The sequence below is a fragment of the Syngnathus leptorhynchus genome, chromosome 8 (genome assembly GCF_054491065.1).
Source record: "Syngnathus leptorhynchus isolate UIUO chromosome 8, UIUO_Slep, whole genome shotgun sequence".
Classification (NCBI taxonomy): domain Eukaryota; kingdom Metazoa; phylum Chordata; class Actinopteri; order Syngnathiformes; family Syngnathidae; genus Syngnathus; species Syngnathus leptorhynchus.
The window spans coordinates 7,296,231-7,321,629 of NC_141202.1; the positions used below are offsets into that span (position 1 = coordinate 7,296,231).

General features: G+C 39.7%; 2 protein-coding genes across 5 annotated transcripts in view; both read left to right on the top strand.

The window, feature by feature from the left end:
• Positions 1 to 292: 292 nt before the first annotated feature.
• Positions 293 to 4,810, top strand: fbl (fibrillarin rRNA 2'-O-methyltransferase). Its single transcript, XM_085918049.1, has 9 exons — positions 293 to 460; positions 1,160 to 1,360; positions 1,642 to 1,776; positions 2,265 to 2,359; positions 2,449 to 2,619; positions 2,845 to 2,977; positions 3,239 to 3,351; positions 3,662 to 3,807; positions 4,685 to 4,810. The coding sequence occupies exons 1-9, from the start codon at positions 451 to 453 to the stop codon at positions 4,707 to 4,709; spliced, it is 1,029 nt and encodes a 342-aa protein (XP_085774175.1). The 5' UTR covers positions 293 to 450; the 3' UTR covers positions 4,710 to 4,810.
• A 417-nt stretch (positions 4,811 to 5,227) lies between these two features.
• Positions 5,228 to 25,399, top strand: part of dyrk1b (dual-specificity tyrosine-(Y)-phosphorylation regulated kinase 1B) — a 31,054-nt gene continuing 10,882 nt past the window's right edge. For 2 of the 4 annotated variants that reach the window (XR_015066877.1, XM_085918045.1), the window contains exon 1: positions 16,737 to 18,690. Coding sequence is in view for 2 of the 4 variants with exons in the window: in XM_085918045.1 (XP_085774171.1) it covers positions 18,588 to 18,690 (103 nt within the window). In the remaining 2 variants the exon portion in view is untranslated. Of the gene's footprint in view, positions 5,933 to 16,735; positions 18,691 to 25,399 lie in introns of those variants that run through there. The other 2 variants (XM_085918048.1, XM_085918046.1) reach the window with 2 other exon arrangements.

A 25,399-nucleotide genomic window follows, 5' to 3' on the forward strand; every position in this document is an offset into this window, starting at 1 on the left:
CCAGTATGTATTAAAATATTTCCATATCATAGATGTAGAAAAACTGTAGAAATCGCTTGCTATTAGTTGCTCGTGCTGAGGGTTGCCTAGTACGTCATTAGGTTAAGGGTGTAAACACTTTTTCCAACAAAGGGACAGATAGCGTTAAGGCTTTTTTTTCCTCCTACTTAATTAATTCACAATTTAATAAACACTTTACGCTTAATTGGGCAAATACTCATTTACGGTGTGCATACTTTTTCTATCGTTTACAAGCTGCGGCCAATAGGGGGCAATACAGATTTGAAAAGCCACTTGACCAGGGGGAAAAAAGCAGAGGAAGAAGAAGTGACGGAAGTAGTGCTGTGCATCCGGTAGTGGCACATGTTCGTTGCATCTACGCGCTCAAGAACTGCTAAAGAAGACCAAAATTTTAAGTGTTGACTCAACTGTATAAAAACAGACCGAGATATGAGGCCAGGTAAAGAAATTAACATTGTATTTTGTAACTTGTTGTCTGTTGTTTAAATCGCCATTTTTCAATTGCTAGCCCAATTCCCGAAGTTACACGTGGCCCGATTTTTAGCAAAGCTAACGAGACGATACAAACGTTACAGTAAAGCGTTCAAATCCGTCTATAGTTTTGTTTTCTACGGTTCACTGTGCTTTATAAACTATATACGATGCTCCGTGTTTAATAAATTATATGAATTGATTGCCGCTAGATAATAACTGATCGCCATAATGACTTCACTCACGTGTTGCACATTTTATGAACAGCCAAACACACAATGTCAAATATACTATCTTAAAAAACAAACACGGATATACGTATCAATCTGATTTAGCTCAACAGAAACACGATTTAATTTTCTTTGTATCTTTATCGAGCGATGTAAATAGTAAGAGCCATATATTTAACTACATTCTTAACCACCTGTAAAGACAGTTCTGATAACAATTAACAGATTTGAAACAAATCTTACGTCCCTTTTCTTATTCATTTATAACATTTGAGTTTAACTGATGTAACGTGCGTGTACATACCTTTAAGTCGGTTTTGTTTATATGGTTATTGGTCATTGATCATGTGTAAGTGTTAACTGTTGCAGTTTTGAAATACAATTCAAATGCGTATGTAATTTCTGCTGATATTCCACTGTCTGTGCTCCTTTTAAAGGATTCAGTCCCCGAGGAGGTCGTGGCAGGGGAGGATATGGTGAGAGTGGAGGTCGTGGAGGATTCGGTGGCCGTGGAGGTTTCGGTGGCCGTGGAGGATTCGGTGGCCGTGGAGGTTTCGGTGATCGTGGAGGTTTTGGTGATCGTGGAGGTTTTGGTGGCCGTGGAGGATTCGGTGATCGTGGAGGCCGTGGAGGAAGAGGTAAGACTTTGAGGAATTTGGGATTCCAACAGTTGGACAGTTGCCTTTTTTGTGTGTGCTTTCTCAAATCAGTTCAAATTTAACATGAATCCAGATTTTGAAGAGTCTACAAATGTGATTATTCTATTACACTTTGATACAAAACAAACTTTTCATGGGCCTTTTTAAGGGATGCGATGTTTAAATTCGATTTCAGTAGGTTCACTGCAAAACACATTGGTTTGTTTCTGTGCAATAATTGTAACTAAAACTTGATGAGAGATGTAACTTTGTTTCCCAAGGTGGATTCAGGTCTCCAGAAGGAGGAGGATTCAGGGGCCGGGGAGGAGGCAGAGGTACCCCGAGAGGGGGAAGGGGTGGACGAGGAGGCTTCGGAGGAGGAAGGAAAGTCTTGGTGGAGCCACATAGACATGAAGGTGATTTTATTTTTTTTCTACTTCTAAATAGCTGGCTTTCCATGTTATACCTACAGTATAAACCACAATAGTCGACCACATGACTGAGTTTTTTTCCATTTTTTTTTTCAAAGCAATTATCTCTTTATCCCAGTGTAAAATCAATGTGCAATAAACCCCCCACTATAGCAGAGCACTGAATAAACAGCAGCATGTTTTTTAAGCAAATAATGGCAGCAAGGATGAAAAAATCACAAATGTGTTCATTTTCAAGTCATAAACTACAGGCAAGGTGCAGAACACTACAGTGATTCCTGCATATTAGCATTTCGTTATTCACAGAATCACTGTTCATCATTTTTGTTTTGTTTTTTGGGGTGGGAACCATCTCGAGCTATTAGTTACTTCTGAATTGGTTGCCCTTCGCATTACTCTGTAGCCAAGAAATAGCTCCATTTCAAAATTATTGGTGACTCCCCTCAATGACACTAACTCATTTGTCTCCCTAGGAGTGTTCATCTGCAGGGGGAAGGAGGATGCTCTGGTAACCAAGAACATGGTAGTAGGAGAATCTGTGTATGGAGAGAAGAGGATGAGTGTTGAGGTGAGTCTGACGTGCGTTGTTTCCACTGCTGTTGCAGTATCGTAATCTGCGTTACTACTTCTGCATCGTTTGGTTTTTCTCTTCTTTAGGAAGGAGAAATCAAGATTGAATACAGAGCATGGAATCCATTCCGTTCGAAGCTGGCCGCAGCCATCTTGGGCGGAGTTGACCAGATCCACATAAAACCTGGAGCGAAAGTCATGTACCTGGGGGCTGCCTCTGGTACAACAGTATCTCACGTCTCTGATATTGTTGGTCCGGTGAGTGCTATCTCTCTCTCTCTCTCTCTCTCATTACCACAAAACACCAAGAAATTAAATGTTGAAATCAAATCCACGCCTGTGGTCCTACTTAGTTCCTATTTCATGGTTTGAATCTGCCTAAAATTGAAAGATGGAAATTCCTATTTCGATGCAGATGTAATTACCACATGTTATGAAAGAATGTATTAACAGCATATGCACTTACAACAAATTGTGTTGCAGGAGGGCCTGGTGTATGCTGTAGAGTTCTCTCACAGATCAGGTCGTGATCTTCTCAATGTGGCAAAGAAACGCACAAATATCATTCCAATCATTGAAGATGCTCGTCACCCACACAAGTACAGAATGTTGGTTGGTAAGTGTGTAAAGTCTTTCTTATGGGGCAATTGGAATAGATATTTTTTTAAATTGATCAAAATTGTTGTCAAATTGTGATTATTTCAATTTTGCTTGAATTGCATTCCTCTTGCTATATGCACTTGAGGCTGACTATTCAGTTGTGTGCACCCCTGGTAATGTGTAGTTTTTATGAATGAGAAAAATGTGTGACGTTATCTTAAAAGGATTCTAACATTGATATAGACAAGATTGTAAAATATGCTCTGTTCCTATTCAGGCATGGTGGATGTAATTTTTGCTGATGTTGCGCAGCCAGACCAGACTAGGATTGTTGCTTTGAATGCTCACAACTTCCTGAAGAATGGAGGACATTTTGTCATCTCTATTAAGGTATACTGATGACCGCCTACAGTCCTTCTCAACAGTGAAAAGGTTATCTTGTTTCTCATGAGATAGCTGAAAAGAAAATCAGTTAAAAATGTATAGCTTCATTTCAAGTTTAAGTTAGCTAGAAGTTTCAAACTATATTGAAAGGCTATGTGAATGTGTATGATACCTACTCACTTACCCAACTGTAGTGCTTAAAGAACTTTCAAAATATGAAAGGTCTGGGAATAACTCTCACTGCTTTTGGGTTTTAAATTTGTCAAACACAACATACACCCTGTCTAATATTTATATTGCGTTTTTATGTAAACAGGCTAACTGTATAGACTCGACAGCTGCACCAGAGGCTGTGTTTGCTTCCGAAGTGAAGAAGATGACTTCGGAGAATATGAAACCACAGGAACAGCTCACGCTGGAGCCTTATGAAAGAGACCATGCTGTGGTTGTGGGCATCTACAGGTACATGACCAGCATAGTGCTTCTCCCTTAAGTACTTTGCAGATGGTGGGACAATTAACATTACTGCAGCCTTTTTTTCCCCTGTTGGGTTTAACAGCTCCATCTGGTGGACCAACCTTAAAGCTAAACGGTCTCATCAAATATGTAGGGGAAAATACAGTATTTGCAAGTCCACAAATTATGCTCTCACATATGATTTAAATGTTACTCATTCCTTCATATGGTGGCATTTTGTTTGGATTTTGCCCTCCTTTTCAGATTTGTGTCCTTTTTAAATTAGTGTTGTCCTGATAGGGTTTAAAAAGTTCAATTCATGATTGTTCTATATATATCTATATGTGGAAGTACATAGACTTGCATAAAGACGGCAAAGGCATGCATTAAAACATATGTAGAAATTTTCATTTTTCATTTTGTCCACTATGACAAACGTTGAATTCATGCTTTTATATGTGAAGGAGTCATTTTTTTATATTGTGATCAAAACAATACCCATAAAAATTTAATTGGAGTAAACTGCAACCTTAATTTTGAGCTAATATTAAAGTTGATTTGGTAATGTGAAATAAACATTCAAATGAGATAGGGCTACGCAATGTGACTGAAAAGTATTTACACTAGCAAGAAAACGTGAAGCCCTTGCAATTATGTGGATTTCTGCATAACCTGGCTATCAAATGCGATGAGAGTATCATCCAAGTCACATTGATGGATACTGATCTTTGGTCATATTGTTATGTTTATATGACCTAAAATGGTTGTCACGTACCATATTCATTATTCATGCCAGTTTACTACTGTAGGCAGAGCTGAACAGCTGTTTCAATATGGCACAAGTCCAGTTATTAATGTTGCATTTTTTTCTGTTCTTCCTCAGACCTCCACCAAAACAGAAGAAATAAAATGTTGGCGCTCAAGAGCAGCTGTATCATGTTCAATATGTTTGATTGTTGTTGGATCTGATGAAAGGTTTCACATTGTAAATAAAGCGTGCTTTCATGTAGTAGAATGTTGCAGTGGAGTACTCCAATGCAAATATATTTGGTCGCCCAGTTGATGGAGTAACAGAAGATGTCCATCAAAATTGGGTCCTAATGTTCCCTTATCACTGCTCAGCCGCGACAACAAAATCGAAGGCCACGAGGTCACCGTTTTGGGACGATACTGACGACGTGTTGATTGGTTTGAAATTGAAATTTGCTGCATGAACCAGCTGGGCTTTTAATCTCTTCCAAACTTTTTAAACACTTGTATTTTAGCTACCATGACACTTTTCCAAACGATTTTGAAAATGAAAGACATTTGCTCAAGACCCGTTATAATAAAAATATTTTCTTGGAGTCCTGGAACTATCCGACGTGGATTTGTTTTGGCAGCCATTTTGTGGGAAATTTCTCTGGAACGCGCGGGACCGTGCTCGCTTGGCATCGGGAGTGCGCCCCCAATGCAGCCCCTCTCCTTCGACTGATATTAACATCACGGAGGGGCTGTCCAGCCTACAGCTAGCGTTAGCCGTGCTTACCAAAATTAAGGGAAGTTTTTCCTCATTCTTTGCTTTTATGATTAACCAGTCCATCGGCTAGCCCTCAAAGGCTAAGCAGCCTGCAGTGTGCAGGCTGTCTTCCACTTTAATTCCAATGTCACTGTTTTATTAGCTAGCGTGTCAGCTAATAGCTACCCAGTGTTAGCATTTCACTTAAGTCAAAAGCTAACGGAGTTGCTTTACCAAGTGCTTCTTGCTATGATAGTGGAATGATTTAATCGTATGCGTTCAATGAGAAACCGGCTAAGAAGATTACATGGAGAAACTGGCAGGATAGGGGTTCGAGGTGTCCGTGGTTGAGGCGGTGGGCTGCTCACCTCCCCTAAGGCACGGCTAAATGAGTTGCGCCGGTTAACAGCCCCCCCCCCCCCTCCGACAACGCTCCATTCGATCTCCGAAGAAGAAGAATTAGCCGGAAATCAATATCATCGGGATTTATAGTTAGTATATTCTATCGTGAATTGGGATTTCTCTGGCGGAAGACGGGCGACTGGGGAGGGGGACTCTGCTCTTGTGGACGGAGGGAGAGTGGGGTTCCGAAGATGGCTGCTACGCGGAACTTGGTTCGACACACCGCCTGAGGTAAGCAGTCGCCGGTCTCCTTTTTCTTTTGATCATACACCTGCATGAAACTTGGGTTGATGGGTTCTTAATCGCCTGTGAATCTTTGTGTACGGGGCTTGCCGATCAATGTGGGGTCTTATCAGCAATCGGTAGCATAACGTTAGTGGTCTCTGTCAACCGGCCTCTTGTCATCTCTGTCACCGCTCATCAGAAGGGTCACGTTCAGCGGAAAATGGGCTGGCTGGCTGCGATACAACAGATTGCTTCGGACTATATATCTGGTTAACTTGACAGTCTCGCATAACCTCGGAACCAGAGACGCGTAATATGATGAATGACTGTCACCCAGATTTCACATCATGCGGAGTCCTCTAAGATTAGCTTTATTAACACCGCCTCCATGCCGTTAATTGTAAGACTTTCTAATGGCTAATCTACTAGTGAGTGGTCTGAGCAAGTGCTTATAGTCGTAAATACTCTGATTGAACCGCCCGTGTGTGTGCGTGTCTCTATGCGTGTGTGTGTCCAGGCAAGTTTCAGTAATAGTGATACAGCGACCTGCCTCAAGTTGTAGCGCACGACACCAGACGTGGAAGAGGTTGCCGGCAGAACAAATCGGGAGGCAGAGATGTGCAATTGTGCATTTTGTCGGCATATTACGGCTAACACCGATGCTTAAGATGGCATACATGATTGATTTTTTTTTTACGCCGGTTGATGTGTCACGTATGAGCCGCACGGCTCCCCGGCTGTCCTCTGTAGATCCGCAGCATTACATCTGCCATGGCAGCTAATGCTAGTTGCTAGCCTAGCAACCGCATCAGCTCCAGCCCCTACCCTGCCCTGGAGTAGAACCAGGAGATGGTTACTCCTTGTACTTGTTGGAAGATTGCTTGTATTGGTTATTCCTGATGCTCACTGAGATTTCTTAGCACATTTCTTTCTGGCTATTTGCAAGATGCTGCAATACATATTCATTTGTGTATTCTCAGCTAATCCAATTTCTTCTTTGACCAATCTTGCCTAGCTCATCCCGATTCATTTTATTGCACTCATGTTTATTATCATGGGGAGTGAGGGACTCACTTTTCACGCTGATCTACATGCAGTGTATTTCCAAGTTGCATGCATTACACTACATGAAAAAATACACTACACGTTCCAGAAGGGAGAGATGTTAGGAGTGACTGAGCTCTAAGTTCACGAGGTTTGGTGACTTGCTTACAGATCACATTGATGCTTCTCGGGAAGCTGAGAAGCAACAGCATTTTCTAATTGTTCATATTTGTTTAGATTGGGATTTTAACTTTAACAAAGATGTGATTTCTCCTAGTATTCAAAAGTCTAGTCATCGGAGCGCTCGAATTATGAACACAAACCGATATGTTCAGTTAAAAATCTCAAATTTGGGCCGAGAATTTCATATCTTAAGTGCCTCTTCTGTATGTAGACAGGATGCATGGTGGGGTTTTGTTTGTGCCACACTCTGCTGTAATATTGCACGTCAGTTTGAGTTTACCACTTAAAGTTTGTCTTTTGATCACAAATTCTAATGTAACTTGAGTCCTGATATGAATGGCACTGTACAGTGCAACCTTTTTGAGCAAATGCGGTCATCAATTAAATCAACCTGATTTGTTCCAGGGACAGACTGTTGCCATAGTATTTTATTAAGGACATTATTGGGATATTTTTGTACCGTATATGATTATTTTCCCCATAGTTAAAAAAAACCTAGCCACCAAGAATAATAAATCATCCAAATCTGTGATGATGAACACATAATGGGAAAGTCATGTGTCATATTTGTGCCTCATTTTAATGTTATGTGTCACACAAGTGAAAGAAAATCAGTTCATTTTAAAACAGCTAAAGAGTGTGTCTGGGATAAGTGAAAATTCAAATTTGAAAAATGACCTGAATGCGGGATTCACTTTGTGCTATTATCAAATGATACAACATTCAATTACACTTGTTCACGTGTGTTAAAACAATCACCTCAAAGGGCGTTCAGAGCATATACATTATGAATATGATTTAGGAACGCAAAAGGAAATAATGGCAGTCTGATGGAATGCTCAACTCTGCTTAAACCAATACTTGGTTGCAACACCTTTAGCTTCTATTAAACCAGTATTTTGAGGGTAGGAGACTATCAGTGTGGCACATGTGGCAATATTTGCCACTCGTCTTTGCAAAAATGCCCCAAATCTGTCAAATTGCGAGGGCATCTCCTTTGCACAGGCCTCTCTCTTCAAAGCACTCCTGGGATGTTTGATCAGATTCAGGTCTGAACTTTGGCAGAGCCGTTCCAAACCTAAAACTTTTTTTTTTTTCTGGTGAACCCATTGTTTTGTTGAATTGGATGTGTGCCGTTTTTAATTTCCTCCACCTTGACCAAGTCCCCAAGGCAAAAAAAAAAAAAAAGCATTCCTCAATCACAATGTTGCCCCCACCATGCTTCACTCACTGTAGGTGTGGTGTTCTTTTTGGAATGACCAGTGTTGTTTTCTCAAACAAACTTTTGGAATTACAAGCAACAAGTTCTACCTTGGTTTCAATCGACCATAAGACATTTTAGCTGTGTTTCTATTATAGGCTCCAGAAAGGCCTGACACCTCATCCCCTAGACTCGCTTTGCCCAGCCTGGCCTCCATTGCTTTTCCCATTACAAGTGGCATTCAATTGAGGCAATTGTTCTGCCATAAAATTATACAAAATGTAACCACAAAGTATATGAAATAAACATATATTGTTTTACAACAATGCTTAACCATAAATATGATTGCATGTGCCAACAGATGAAACAGTGAAGTTTGGGGGTGAACATTTTTGCAAGTTACACTTATTGCTTGACAGATGCGTTCACTTATGAGCAAGGTCATACTGAATGGAGACTTCCGTCTTATTTACTCCTCGGCCGGGTTTGCTGTTGTCACCCTCTGGCGTCCGAAACTCTCCGGTGAGAAGTGCGGTACGAGCATCACTATTTCATTCATTGGTATCAATGAAATTGCTGTAGCGGGCGGTGAGTTTCTGACCTAAGCCTTCAGTGGGTAGTTTTATTTTTTTGGTATTCACACTTAGATGTGTTAAACAAATCAGGACAGAGCACCTTTAGATTAGAGCCATCCACTTTCAAAGTGAGAAAAAGTAGTGGAAGAGGCATTATTAAAAAACTTAAAACACGTCCTTACAAGTTTTTGATAGAAATGTTAGAACGAAATGTTTTGTGCATGAACAATTCTTGTGTATTTTAAAATACACCCCAAACTGTGCACTATGAATACTATGAAATGTAACTTTACATGATCAGGAATTTTCGTGCAGATCACGAGTTAAAAACAAAACAAAAAAAAACAGTCACCCATCTGATCACTAGAAGGCACAAATGTCTATTTCAATGACTTATTCATTAACTGCATATACTTGTGCACTGTTTATGGAGTATCATTATTACAAAAGCACAATTATTTGATCGTTTGAAGACCTGGTTTAATTGAAAATTGTCCAAATCTTTGGACTTTGAACCTCTCATTAGTAAATATTCTCACATTTTAGTAGTCTTCCATGAAAGTAGACTGATTATCTTTGTGTTTTTTCAAAATAAGATATTTGGGCACATCTGCTTTTACTTTGGAAAATGGTGATCAACTTTTTTACCAATTTACTAATATGTTAAAGAATGAACTGAGAAATGATTCATAACACAGGTCAACAGCAAATTTTAATCAGGAATGGCTTCAAGTGTCCAAAATGTATTTTTGATGCTGATTTCAGAAACGTCTTTAATTTTTTAAAAATTAACTTTGACCTAAAGTATAAAAACTTGCACATATTTTACCAATCATTATACTTTATAGCACGAACTTTAAAAAAAACATAGTAATACTTTCAGCCCTACTCCTGCTACAATTTTATAGCATTCAACAGGTGTTGCTCAGGAAGTACCTTTCCAATATTTCTTTCCTTTTTATTTCTATTTCTGCTTTTATATGTTGCTCCAATGCAAACAAAATGAAAAAAATGTGAATACAGAAGTTTGTAATTGCTATAATTTACTGGTGCATACTGGTGTACAGGACTTTATATACTGTATTGGTGCGGCTTGGCAGAGCTGTGGTGGCCGCAGGCTGGCTGGGAACTCACATGCTCGCTCACATATGTATTTATATTTAATTTTGAAAGCTCAATGAGCTTTTTTTATAACGAGTAAGATTGTGACATATGGCAAATTATATTTATTTATTTCCTCAATGTAATTTGAGTTTTCATTTTATTTCCATACTGGTGCACGCAAGACTGTCCTAGTTACTATAGTTGTTGAATGTACTATAAAGAACTCATCAGGCGTAGTACAAACACTTCTGTAGCGTAAGAGTCTCAAGATGAAGTAAACCACGTACAACAGTCAACTCGTCAACTACTTTGTCACGTGATGCTTTTTTTTTTTTTTTTTTAAGAGGGGTCAGCTTCTCATCTTGCATGACTTCATTCGACTCACTGCAAATCTGTCAATCTGTCTTTCTGTGGTGGTAATTTGGGCAAGTGGGATGTTTCAGGGTGCCCCTCCACCTGTCCTTACTGGGACTCTATTTGTGGGTCTCTCGCTGAACAAGTTTCTTGCCAGGCAACAGGCAAGTCTGTCTATCTATCTGTCTGTCTGTCTCTCTGTCTCGCTCACTCTTATTCTCACTCTGTGCACCGCGAGCAAAACTATCGGCTATCAGACTAAAACTAGTCTGTAAGGCAGTAAGATGTCAAGATCAATAGTTTGTTAGTTGTTGATAACTTATTCAATGAGTAATTCATTTGTATATGTTACATGAATATCTGAGGCCAGTTATCTGTTGGCACTGAGACTCTTTCTATGACCTGTCCATGTCAGAAAATGGTTCCTACATTGCTGCGTTAGCCAATGTCAAATGAGGGAGATGACACATTTATTTACAATTTTTTAAATATAAATGATTCAAACGATCTGGTATTATTGTCCTTTATTGTACACCGTTCTCATTTATCTGTGATACATAACATTGTAAAACTAATCTTTTGGTGATTTAGTTATGTAAGTTGGGCCAAAGCAGTATTTCCAGTCAGCTCTATGCACTATTTATTTTGGTTGTATGGATGTCAGCATGTAGTTCTAGTTGTATACCTCACAGTTTTGACATTCTTGGGGTTCCATTTGCTGCTTGTTCTTCCTTTTCTTGTGTCAGTTATTGCTGGGTATCGTTGACTCCTCTCACATTTGAGGTTAATTGAAAACACTGATTAGTGTAGGGGTAAACTCACCTGACTTGTATGCGGGCAGCATGGGATCAATTATCGCTCAGTGGCAGTTTGCATGTGGGTGCGAATGTTTTTTTTTTCTCTATTTATGCCCTGCAATTGGCTGGCGACCAGTTTTGGGTGTAGTCTGCCTTTTGCCCCATATCAGCTGGGACAGGCTCCTGCACCCTCCGTTGAAAACGGGTGGATGGATTTTTTTTTTTAAATGTCCATAATTGTTTATATGACTTGATATTTTGTTGACTTTGCAAGGAGTAGCTAGTTTGAGCCTCCTTTTGCCTTCAGGGCTCACTCCGTTTTTTTTTGGTGGAATTAATCAACAATAAAAATATGAATCAACTACAGTAAATCCATGTTGACATGCTACCATCACAATGGCAGTAAGGGTGCTTGAACCTGTAGTCGTGTTTCTCTGTTTCAAATTGGTTGAGTGGTTTGTAAAAACAATCTATGGTTACACTACCAAAGTACAAAAATGCATCACAACAAACCGTGTGAGTCACTCCCCACTTATCGGTCACCAGAAATAAAGACACCATTGCCTCTAAAGTAATCAAATGAAAAATATAAATTAGTAGATAACATCATTGTAGACAAAATTAAGTGTTTGATAAAGCACAAATGAAAATACAGCAACAAAAAAAAAACAGACAGTATTATTAAAAAAAAAAAAAACCCTGCAATATGAATCAGAATTTTCTCATGTTATTATTTTTTCAATGTAGAAGCTGTAGTTCTCCTTCTCCCTTTCCCCAATCAGGAAAGTTAATGGCAATATTTAGTCATGTATTTTTAAGTATTTTAATACTTTATAATAATGTGATTTCTCTTATATCTATATTGTATTATCTATTATAACCAAAATGGTTAAAAAAGTAAGTATAACTTAGTTTTGGGGCTGCAACGGATTCATTGCATTTCCATATATTTGAGTGGGAAAAATTACGTCTGTAACTTAAGGTTCTACTGCATAACTTTTATTATCTGCAAATGAATTTGATAATTACTTCGACAAGCTTAATTTTTACCCCTCAGCTTGCATCTGTAGTCTATTTTCTTTTCTCATAAAAAGTTCCACCATGTAAAAAGGACAGTTTTCATGGCCTTTAAAGTGGCGCTCCCTCTAGTATTTCAAAATGTCTTGCGCAAGTTGGCAACTTGTTGCGCTGTTGGTGTTTGAATTAACATCGAAAAAAAGAAGCCAAATTGCAGCAGTTGTATTTTTTTTGCGGGAACCAATGCACTTGAGTTGCGAGCTGCACCCCATGGCCTGTTATGTGACTACAGAAATTCATTCCCATGCAGTTACAAGAAACATTATAGCCTACTATAAGTTTTAAATTGTGATAGTAATATTAAGTTGAACATACAAGTACACATTCATATGTACATTCAAAAAATATATTGAATGAAAAGATTTTCAATTTTAGTGAGCGGTAAGCTTTTAGTATTTTTGAACTGATATGATGCATTCCAACATGAATTCACCTTTTTATACAAAAATTTGCGCCGGCTCATTTGGCTTCTTCGAGAAGAATAATATTCTATTTTCTGGGAAAAGTAACTAAATATAGTAATATAAATTCTAACATTCATTACAAAATGAAAACGACCTACATAGTTTCTTTTGGGGGGGGGGCATTTTTTAAAACGTGACCTGAATAGCATTAACAGTTCAGTTTTAGCATTAAATTAAAATTTTGGTCAGAGAGCTTCCACATTATACATTATATACAATCATAGAAAGCTTTGCACAGATAAAAATGGATGAAAACATTGCTGTGAAATTAGCTGTATCATGGTTGATGATGTAATAAATGTTGATCTCTGGCTTTATTCTAAACTGGTCATCCTAATCAATGAGTAAAGTATGCTTTCCATATTAGTATCATGACTAACTAGCAAATTGTTCATGCATAGGTGCAGATCACCCCAAACTATTGCATCCAAGGCGGAAACCCCTGAGGCCTTTAACTCGTCCTACATTTGATTCCTCAATGGCTGTGTCATACCTCCTTGGTTTTGTTTTTGTCTCTCTGGCACCGCCAAGTGCTGAGAAAGAGGATGGATGATATATCCGCATGTAAAGTGCTCCTCCACTCCGTTCTGAAAGCACCCTGCAGTAGCAGCATGGTAATTCCGCTCCTCTATCTTTCCTCTGCATCGTGTTTACCTAGCAACAAGCATCACCCGCTGCTGGCCATCCCATTGGTCATTTGAAAACGCACCGGGGACCAATGGCAGAGCTGTTGCCATGGTACAGCGTATAGTTGCCGGGTGGAAATTTGCTGCAAGGCACGTGAGTGTCAGAGTCTGCTTGCCTCCTCACAGTACTGTTGTAATCTCTGCTGTCTGACCGTTAGTACAGATGAACATAATTTAGTGGAAGACACTCAATCTTTTAGGGAAGAAAAATATACATTCTTCATCTTTATATATCTATATCTATATATTTGGGGTATTTGGTATTATAATAGACCCCCCCCCAAAAAAACAACAACAACGAAGCAGTACAAATCAAGCATTATGACTGCATTGTCCGTAATTTAATATGCTAGAAGTATACTTTTAGATTGCATTGATTCTTTTCAAGCCATGAGCATTGTCTTATGTATTCAATTTTTTCCCCCACATACATAAAATCCTAGATTAAATGAATTAAATCAAATGTACCAGAATATTAGCATATAGCACAGTGTTTTGTCCAACTGTAAATCTTTGAAAAATAAAATTGGAAGATTATGACTCTGTTGAATTATCGGTACCTAACAAAAGAAACATAATTCATTACTGCTCATGTGATATTTTCGTTTGATGTAACTGTAATTATCTCTATCTGAAATGTACCGGTATAACTTGTATTGCTAAAGTAAAATCCTCGTATAAAGTATCTATTTCGAACAAGTTTTAAAAGATTTTATTTACACCCCCCCAATATCCTTTATTTGAAATATTAACTATCTAATAATTGAACGAATAAATGATATTTTTACATTCTAGGTATAAATGACTATCATCCTAATTTGGCAGTTTTTTTTTAATTAAAAAAAACTACTTAAGCTATGAAACAAATTATTTTATAGTTACGCATCCTTATTGTTAGTTATGAGTAGTGTTTTTATTTCATTATTGTCTGCCCTGCAATTGACTGGCAACCAGTCGAGTATGTATCCCGTCATTTGCACTAATTCAGATGGGATAGTCTCCAGCTCCATTAGCCATGTGTTTGTGCCATGGGATGATAAAAAACAATCCCACACGTGGACACCTGTTGCCTATCTGCTCGTAGTTTTGGAATGGCAAACATACCAGCCCATGTGAAAACAACTTGACTGAGAGAATACAATATTATTTAATGAAGTTCTTGTATCTACAAAACATTAGGTGTGATTCAATGTGGGTTATTATTGTGTTATTGCAACAAAAAAAAAAATCAGCTTAACAAAGTGATACATGTCATATGTTACGAAGGTATTTGATATCTACAAAGCTATTCATCCAGAAAGGCATTTTTTGTGAGAAAGTTAGCAAGTCACATACTATAGTCTAATAAAAGAAACAGTTGTTGTAATTATAATACTTGATAAACTGTTGTGGAATTTTGGAAGTCTGTTTGTGTCTTTGCTCCCAGTCAGATCAGACGGAGCCATTCACTCTGAGCTGGGCTTTATGTATGTCATAAGCAGACAACCCTTGTAGTGATACATCTGTGTGTGAGATTACCATCTTATCTTAAATAGTCAGTGAATGTTGTTTGTGTTTCTTATGAGAATGAGCCTTTAAATGTGATCTCTGTAATTATAGCAAGTTATTAGGCCATGCGCTTTATTTAGCCTTGACTGGTCAGCTGTCTGTCAGCATTTGGGAGTGCTGTGATTCGGACGGTAATTTTTGAGCTGGTTGGGGAATAAAAAATACAGCTAAACCGCTGTAGACGTATGCGTTGAACTTTGGCATCCCAATGTGCATCTGTAAACTCATAAAATACTTTCGATTTACATCTTCTTATGAATGACCTAATTCATTCATTCATCTTCCGGACCGCTTCTCCTCACGAGGGTTGCGGACGTGCTGGAGCCTATCCAAGCATTCTTTTTGCTTGGTGTACACCCTGAACTGGTCGCCAGCCAATGGCATGGCATTAATGACCTAATGATAATAATGACTCAAATGTCATTTTATTGCTTCAGCTTCAGTCTTATCAAAGAAGGTTCTCTCATTGAAAACCATTCCATTTTTAAGATACTTTATAAGATGAAGGATATGAAAAGGTTCGTGTCACTAAACAGCAAGTGAATCAACAAGAATTTGACACACATTTATAATCATGCTGCGTGAACTGTATTCGAGGGTGAATTTCCCTTTAAGCCAGAGAGCTGTCAGCTGGTTTATGACACTGTTTGTGTGCGGAGCTGTTCCCAGGCAGCATTGTGCCTGATTTAGCTGAATGCTCGGATAGCAACAGGAACAACTTTTAGCTTTGGCTGGTTAGTGAGGGGAAAAAGTCACATCTCAGCTGTAGTGAGCATGCGCGCATGGAGGCCCTTTGCCCCGCTCTTCTCTCTGCTCCCCGACAGTTTGCCCACCCCCAGCCTCCCTCTTTCCACTTCTACCTGACATCCTCAAACTATTTCCGCGTCATTCCTGCATCTCGGCGTTTGAAGAGACACTGGGAAACCGAGCCAAGTGCTCCTCCCACAGATCTACTCGGTGTCCAATCAGACCCGGGGACTACACTTTACGTCGCCAATGGAGTTGCAGCTGCCATGGCGTCGGGTAGCAACAGAGTCTGTGGGAGGGTGCGTGCTGAGTGAGGGAGGGAGAGGCTGCCCTCACCCCAGTACAGAGAGAAGTAGAAACAGTTTAGAAGACTGAATAAAAACGGCTTTGTGTATTATTTGTTGACGCCAATACTGTTGGTTGCAGTTTCGTGTTTTATTCAGTTTTAGTTGTGCACCAGCACAGTATGTATTAAAAGTGCTCAACCCTGCAGGCATTTTCAGAACATTTTATGCAATATTGGAATAGCAGTTGTAGATGTACTTTCTTTGAACATGTTTAATACATTGCGTGTTCATATCAGAATAGCATGAATAGCAGTGGTAAATGTACTTTCTTGAATGTATAGGACAATTTCCCCTTTATTGTAATCACTTTTATGCAGAAATTTTGATAGATGCCATTGTATTTATGGCAAGTGGTTGTATTACTACTGGAGATTATTCTTGAAATGGTGGTACGGGTTAATGTTGTCTATATATATGTATATAAAGTTCCAGTAAATATACTCCGTTGTTACTATAAATGGACAGGACGAGGAGAGAGGTCTATCTGGAAGAGGCTACCTAGAACAAAGAGAGGGTTGTTGTCCTGCTTTCCCAATTTATTAGCAATGGTAATTTTCGCTCCGAAAATTAGTCTGCAGACTTTTAATGTTGTACTGTCCGAAGTTAGAACACTCATCGCTAACGTCAGCTTTACTAGATTGCGTCACTGTTGCCGATAAAAGCAGTGATACGCGGGGCTGCGAAAGAGCGCCTTCTGCCACCTCCGCGCCGTTGCAAAATGGTACAGCCCCAATCGCAGGGTGGGGAGCAGTATGGATGAGAGCACAGATTCCCTGTAACGGAGAAACACTGGGTCAAGGAAAGGGAAACGGGCAAGCAACATGACTCGAGATTGCCCTTGTGAAGGTTTCCACCTAGAAGGATTACAACAAAAACTATTGATTTAAACTTATTCAACAACCCAGAAGGGCACAGCGACAAGAAGGCGAGGACGCGAGTGAAGGAAAAAGGGGAGCGGAAGCGGAGGAAAGAGGCGCGCCAAGAAGGCACCCAGGGTATCTTGACAGCAAACTCAGGAACTTCACTGCATTCGGTGGACTTCAAGACGAGTCTGGACTTTTGGATTGTGGTCGATTGTGATTACCTCTTCCTGTAGCCAGTTGCTTGACATCGGATTCTCTCACCGTTTGGAAACACAATAGGCGGCCAGGTCGCTAGCGTCCTTTCATGTTCACACGAGGAACGTTCGGCGTTTTACCACCAACTGGATTCGAAACTGTCAGCTTTTCTTCCCTTGTTCACCGCCGCCTGACACGTTGCGGCGCGTTTGGAGGTGGATATCCAGACTGAGGAACTTTTTATGGAACTATACGAGCTGATGTGGACTGATTTTGTTTCGTCTAGTTTGTGGAAGTGCTAGTTGACAGCCAGACCTTCTGGATTGTATGTGGGCTTTTCTTTAGTCTCTGGTGGTATTAAGGGGGTTTATGTGACTAACGGAGGCCTGCCACACTCTTCTGATGGCCTGCTGATTGACCGCAACCCCTAAGACTCCTTTGAGCTTGGTCCGCACTGCCTATGTGACATTGCCAGTAGATGACAGTGAGTGTCAGGGTTTTGAGGCGAGAGATAACCTCTCTCTACAGTGTCCTACACTGACCAGTGCCCAGTTCCCCAGAAAGCGCCTGTAATTGGACCTATTTTTAGAGAGAGGGATGGGGTAAAAGCAGAAAGCTAGAAATTCAACTCCCCTCCTTCTCTTCTGCCCCTTCCATCAGCCCATCTAGCAGAAAGCCGGGCAGCCTGGTTCCAGAGGAATTGCAACTAATTGTTTTACATGAGGATGGACAACATCAAAAGTTAGACAAACCTAATGCATATTTGGAGTGAGATTGGTCAAAACAGTTTTGACAAAAGTCTTAGAAGCCTGGGAATCCCTGCTGCACTGGATTTTATTGCTAAAGGCCACTCTGGACAGAAAAATCCCATTTTGGATTACAAATTAATCATGTCTGATGAACTACTTCTTTCCTACTTTGGGTTCAACCGACCCAGGACAACGTTCATGCCATTGGGATCCGTGGCAGAGTAGAAATCTTTTAGTATTCTAGAATAAAGAATAGGACCTACTTTCGACTACCTAAAATAAGTTACCAGCAATCTGGAGCAGTGCAAACTTCCATCTCAAAGAAACAAGCAAAAGTTACCCTGACTAACCAAATATTACCCACATCCCCCGACCACACAGAAGAGAATATATATATGTAGAATGAGATCTCTATATCTATAGTGTAACTCTACATCTTTTATATTTTTACGTAAGATAGACAAGCTGCCTGTACACCAATTGGTTGCCTTAGAAACCACAGTTACAAAGAAACAAGCTAGAGAAGACGGTGCCTTTTAATTTGATTGGTTGGTTTCCCACCATTTCAAGATTGACTGAGTCAGTTGGATAAACTGTTTGAGCAAACTCTGGGATTGAAAACGCGCCTCATGAAGGTTACTTAAGACTCCCACAAAGGCTGCCCACCTGTGAAATCATTTGATTGATTGGGTTTCCCTTTTGGATTGACCTTTTGCCAAGTGTTTCCATGGTGATCACATCATCATCTGTCGAGGACAAGACTGTGCCCCCTTGCAGAATGGTCCAATCACAACCCTGGATCCCCGCTTCCCTCCACCGTGACAATAAAAGTCAGTTCTCACACACACACGCACACTAACAAAGTGAAGAATGTGTATGTTTATCAATACAATCGAGGAGGAGTAAACATTTGGTTTCTTGAACACGTGCAGCGTTTGTGTATATTCGTAAGTCTGAAAAAGCAGCTGCAACAGGTTGCACCGCTGTTTTCTAAGATCATCACTGATGATTTGTGTGTTAAGGCATTTAACAAGGCATTTTGTTGGTTGGTCGGTTTTGGTCATCTGGCTACCTCGAATCGAAATGGGTTGTGCGTAGACAGTACATTGAACATGATTTTTTCCTTGACCGTGCTAATTGTGCAAATGTAAAACTGTTTCTAACTGCTGACTTTTGTTGAAAGTAACTCCCTGCTTAATTTTTAACTGGATCAACACGTTATTGTCACATAATTTGTGCTGCAATGCTTTTATCTTTAGAATGGCTATTTCATTCTATTAGCGGGCTGATCTGTTGTAAAAGTAGCTCACCAGTGACGGGACAATGTCGTTTTCTAGGAATGTACTGATAAGAACTGATCATTTGAAAGCGTAAGGTTGGTAGAGATTTGTGTTGCGTATTGATATTTGTTATTCCGACACATTCATTAGCTTTACATACATAAGAAGGTAATTTGAGAAAATTTATTCCAGAAGTATAAAATTAGTAGTCCTTCCCATTAATCTGTACCTGTAATTGAAGCGCTAAACTTCGCAAAGGTTAGTGACCCCCTAGTGTGCAGGCAAAAAAAACACAACTTTATACTGCATTTCTGCAAATAGTGGCAATGTGTGGCCAGTTGAAGCAAGGTGTGAATTTGAGGAAGGTATTTATCATCGCAAATGTTTCAACACGATGTGTGAAGATGATCTGTGTACTGTTTTCCATTAATTGCTCAATTAGGAATTGTTACTTTAACATTCAATCTGAATCAAATGTGTAGCTGGGCAAATGAACTATTCAATGGTCGCTTTATTCTCAGTAAATTAATGTCTATATTAGGGCTATAGTCAACACAAGAAAATCTCGGTCAACCTTTGGTTGTCTCAAACTATTTGGTGAGTTGAAGGCAACAAACATACAAACAGCTGCATCTCCTCGTGCTTTCTACCCGACTGGTCCTTAATGCATTTAAACAAGCATATAAAAGTGTCTGTATGGCGGCAAAACTATCAGCCTAGACGTTAGCCTACAAAGTGTCCTTACCTACATACATCTCTGGTTTTTAGATTTGTGTAGCAAAAAAAAAATGAGTATGTCCACATTCTTTGGAAGAACACAGTTTTCAGATTCGTTAATATATCCCGCCTTGTGAAAAATGCGCTCAGATTTGGCATGAAGTACTTAGTACTTCTTATGTCTTCTGTGGTACAGAATCTCTCACTTGGTTCTGTGGATGCCAGATCTTTCTTGTCTCCATACAGCAGCATAGCGATTTCTTTCATGTTGTTGCTTTTCAGCTTTTTGGAGAAACGTTTCTCCTCCTCCTCCTTGGTTTAAGGTTTGCTTGGGTCTCCAGTTACGTCGTCCTGCCAGCTGTGCAACAGCTGTATAGGCCTCCTCGAGTTTTTCTTCATCCAGGAAAAAGAGCAGATTGAAATGAGGGTCTATTATTGCTGCTGTAATATATACACTGCTTGTCACTGTCAGTTGGTATTTAAGTTCACCTACTGTCTTCAACTAGCTTGTTTCTTAAAAACAATTTTGGGTAATGGCGCTGTCATCATCCATAACGTAGTGTTGTGTTCTTCAGACAGCAGCTCGGAGTTATCATGGGTTTCAGTACCTGGGTTTTAATGTAGCTGCAGTCCACTCTCGCTCTTCTTGATGTAGTTGGACCCAAAAACGCCACCATTGCTCCAAGAGTCGTTGAATGGGTCGAATTTCAGCGAGTGGAACATTTTTCTCCTCGTGTTTCTCTTTTAGTCACTCTTTGTGTCACTTTTTAATACGTCCCATGAGGTGGTGTGCAACAGTCACAGTGCGACAAATGGGGTCTGGGCTTGAGCAGAGCGTTAATACAGAGCTGCAGGGTGTGCCCAGTCCACCTGATGTTCTGTACATTTGGCCATACCTTTGATTCTTTAAGTCCCTCCATACTGAGTGCCATATTTTCTGCATTATCACTTGAATGGCCACTCTTTTTTTTTTTTTCATCGGCAACTTCATTAAGTCGCGCAGCAATGTTCCTTCCTGTGTGCGCCTCTTCCATTTCTTTTGTTTCAAGGACAAGATTTGTCCTTTCCAGTTTTGGTCAATAATGTGGGCAGCCACAGTTGTGTATGAATCCATCCGGAGAGATGTCCATGTATCTGTTGTCAAGCTGAGTGCCTCGCTGCATCTTAATTATTAACTTGAATTAGACCGCAATGAAATGTGGCAAGTTGCAACACGGTTGACGATACTAAATCAGAAAAGTTCAAGAAAAGGCCAGCAGATGTAGCAATGTCTCTTGTTGGTTGCAGTTGTGAAGTAAAAAAACGAGGGGACAATTTCCCGTTTCAGTTTATTTAGACTGTTATATTCATTGAGAAAATAAATTAGATTTATTTAATGACAACATTGTTATTATTTTCATTTATAATCAATTTTACACCCTGTTCATAACCCTTTTTGCACTGGTCATAATGGTTCATTTACTTCATGCGAAACTGACATCAGCGATTGATCAGTTAATCAGAATTTGGTCGAACAAGGCTTGTCGACCAACCATCCGTCGACCAGCAGACATCGGCTCTAGTGTTTACTGTCCACTTTCAAACCATGTGTTTGTTTCACAACTTGTCCGTATGTGCGCGAGTCCGGTCATGTGACACGGTCGTGCCTCACCAATCGCACTGCTACTGGTAATTGTTAGATGCTGCTGGTGTTTTTTTTGTTTTGTTTTTTTGAATGTTTCCTGGAACTTTCCAGCTTACCATCTAAAGGTTACCCAACTCGTAGACCTGGTCTTTGCTAGCGTACCACTCATCCAACCCGCTTCCACTGCACTGGTAAAACGAGGGCCTCGCTGTCATCCCGCGTGCTGTTTCCAGCAAATACTCTCCCCCTCAGGAAACACACCGGCAGTTTATAACAATGACCAGTAGCGGCGCGATTGGCGAGTCACTTCACGTGACTATGCAACTTGTGTTAGTGTCTCTTTAATTTGATATGCAAAATGACTGTGGGAGTATTGTACACACCTAAATTGTATACTTCCTTCATAGAAGGGCTTCCTCTAGTAGATGACGGAATTTATTATACAGTATTTTGCAATATACAGTGTTTGAGTAAGCAAGGGCAAGACTGAGTGATTGAGTTTTTAATGTGTAGCTAATACGATTGCTAGCTTGGGCCGACGTAAAGTAGACTACAACTGACAGCTGTAAACAAGTAGTCTTTACCAAGTACACAGATGTTCTCTTACTATTCTCCAGGCCATCTTTTTGTTTATACCCAGTGACTATTGGTAGCAAGAGTTTACAAAATGTTCCTGGACACCATAAAGACCATCACATTTCTGCAGGTGTTTTCGGAGGTTGTGAGTGATGTAGCATATGAATGGCAACCGGTTGTTGGGACACAGCATGATGTTGATGGAGTTTAGTGGGTGGATACTTGATAATGATTCGCGTGACTATGCCACAACGTCAAACTCAGATCCGCTTGTTTTGTATGCCTTTGCCTTTCAAACTGCAGAAATGTCAAACTTCAACTCTTGTCACAGATTTATTTTGATACGGATAACATAATATTTATAACAGGTGATTCTTCGTAATGAAAATTTAGATGGCATGGAATCTTCAAAGGAACGCGAAACCGTATTGAGCGCCACTTTCAGACACATGGCTACCACATTTACCTCACTAGGTTTGAAACTTGGGCCTTACGGTGTGAAATCTGTTTGTTCTCCCAGTTCTTGCATGGGTTTCTCCAGAAACTTGGGCTTCCTTTCAGATTCTAAAAATATTCATGTTGATTATTTGAAGACTCTTAAGTGTGAATATCAGCCTTAATGGTTGTCAGTCAATTTGTATTATCCCACCACCCTCGATTAAAACTTGTTTACTTTTATGCCGAACACCGCGAGCTATTTTCATGTCCTCTTATGCCTCCTATTTGTCCATATTTGTTTAAGCTGCAGGTTGTTGCACACCCTTAGCTGCAGCTCTAAGCCTTGTAGTGTAAAAGTTAGTTATGATACTTTATACCACGGATGTCCTGTTTTAAGGACAAAGCCCAGTTTCATCGATTCTCTTCATCTCTATGCAAAATGACTGCATTTTTAAAAAGATTACTCATGACACAGTTTCTGTTGTGAGGTTAGAGTATTAGTCATGTATCAAAAACAGATCTTAGTGTTCCAGGTTCTACCCCTTCTTATATCATAATGGAAGCAGTCCATTTCTCAATTTTTATAGTCCAGCCCTCCATCCCTGTGAAATGAACTCAAAATAATAATGTTCCGTTTATGGCATAATACTAAAGCCAGCAACAGTTAGGCTTGGGTGGTAGTTATATTAAAAAGAAGTTACTTTTAACTGAATTTGTAAGTATTTATCTAAGTTATTGCTGAATCATCACTGATAATCAACACTTAATAAGATCACATAGGAAAGAAAAGGAAAAAAAGAAATGGACAGTGGTTTAATGGATGACAGTGTTCAAGGGATCATTATAAACGAGTCAGAATCTATTTATGTATGAGTACAGAGTTCTTTGTTTTATAGGAGAGCTCTTGTCATCACCCTTGATAAATTTTGCCATTTGGTCATCAGAACCTGCTCCTTGTAAATACTGGAAGGGATGTTTGTTTTTTCATCCAATACTTTTAATGGAGCCTTACAGTAGTTTATTTTGTCTGTTTACTAGGATAGTCTGGTATTAGCACACTTGTGTTTGCTTACAAAATCGTTGTTTCATAATTTAAAAATCATAATTTGATAACCACTTAATGTACAGTGCTTTTGGACTCAAAATTGATCTCTTACATTTCAGTCAAGCATTCTTAAGTACCAAAATAAATGATTAGATAATATCACCCATCATAGCTGCATTTCCAATGAGGCATGGCTGTTTGTATTCCAAGAATTATTAATGACATTTTTTTTAACAGTTATGAATGACACACTGTTTCTGTTTATTGTTTTTTGAAGCGCTTAACTCCACCTGGGTTGTAAGCCTTCAATAACGTTGTTAGTTGTAGTCTCACTTGACATCATGAGCTGATGATGAAAGCTCACACTCTGTGCTGCGGTTAGCCTCAAGTACAGTAGCATTGAAGTGTGGGGAAAATGAGCGTATATTCGGGTTTCCGTTATGTAGCTACCTTAGCTGAGTCATTTAGCCTAGCTCATTAGCCCCGCTTTTGTTTACATTGCTTCCGCCGCTTAAAGAGCCTGCCAGATTCGGTAGCAATCTACGAAGATCGTTCTAGTGAATGACAGCAGTGCAAGCTCTTGTGAAAAGAAGGCATTGAAATTTTGGATGGACTGAGGATTTTGAGATATGAACACAAACTATGATTTAATTTTTAAACGCACTGCATTTTGATTGAATCGTCATCAACTGTTTCATATTGAGAAAACGTTGCATGAAACCTCTGCCTTGTTTTTTGTGCAGTTAGGTCTACGATGCTACTTATTTCAATGTTGGTCATGATGGTAGTACTTGGAGGTACTTGGTGTAAAAACTCTGATAACCACTGCTCTAGTACATTGTTGGCAATGCCAAGCATTGGCTTCTGATTTTTTTTGTCATTTTCAGACTCTTCTGTATGCTGATATGCTGTCCAAAGTGTCTTTTCAATGGTGTCCTAAATCAGCGATTTCCAAACGTCTATTATACCAAGGCTTATATTTTAAATTTGAAAAATCTCACCACCAAAGAAACATGTTGGAAAATGTGGATACATACTGTATGTATGTCAAATTGTCAATTCTATAATTCTTACTTCTTTGTGCTAGTAGATCATTAGTTCTTTTGCTAGTATAGATACTGATGAACAAAGACGGGTTATAAAATGTCTTTTTTTAACCACTAAGATGTAAATTTATAATTTCCTGCTGCACACCTGAAGAGCTCACCCAGCACACTAATCTGCTGTGGCACACCGGTTAAAAATCACTGTCCTAGATGATGATGCATCATTGTACAATGTTGGATGCATAAAACTGTTGGCATATTTATTTTTTATTTTTTTGAAAAGCCAGATGCTTTCTGAAGTGGGTATGAAGGAAATCTGATGTGTATTATCATTAGGACAAAATGCAGATGTAGGAGATGAGGTTTTAGAAAGCAGTAAGAATGATGAAGGAAAAGGGGAGGAGAAGAGTTGCTTGTTGGGCAAGGGTGGGCTGGGTTGCTATAGGGGAGAGTGCATCAGCCTGCTGCTGAGAGCCAGCCTCGCTATTGGAAGCTACTTGCATTGCAGGAGAGAGGAGGAAGAGAAATAGCTAATGAGTGTTGTAGGCTGGTTGCTGAGACAGCACAGAGTTTATTTATAGAGTGCTAGCCGGCCGGCCCTTAGATACCAGCAGCCAATCAGCTGACAGAGAAAGAGAGGGGCCCAACCAATGGCATCGCAAGAAGGGGGGGGATGTCAGAGTGAGGAAGTTCTGTGAGTGCTTCTCAGCCTCTTAAAGAGACGATGCCGATTTCTCAGTACTAGGCAGATATTTTCTCTCCCCAGCAGTGTCACTTCTGCAAGCAGGCCAGGACCCAGAGCACCACGACAAT

Excerpts from the sequence above, each read along its gene's own strand:
- fbl (XM_085918049.1), top strand. Across the intron at positions 1,361-1,641 it reads TGGAGGCCGTGGAGGAAGAG|GTGGATTCAGGTCTCCAGAA; the intron begins GTAAGACTTTGA and ends TTGTTTCCCAAG. Across the intron at positions 3,352-3,661 it reads ATTTTGTCATCTCTATTAAG|GCTAACTGTATAGACTCGAC; the intron begins GTATACTGATGA and ends TTATGTAAACAG.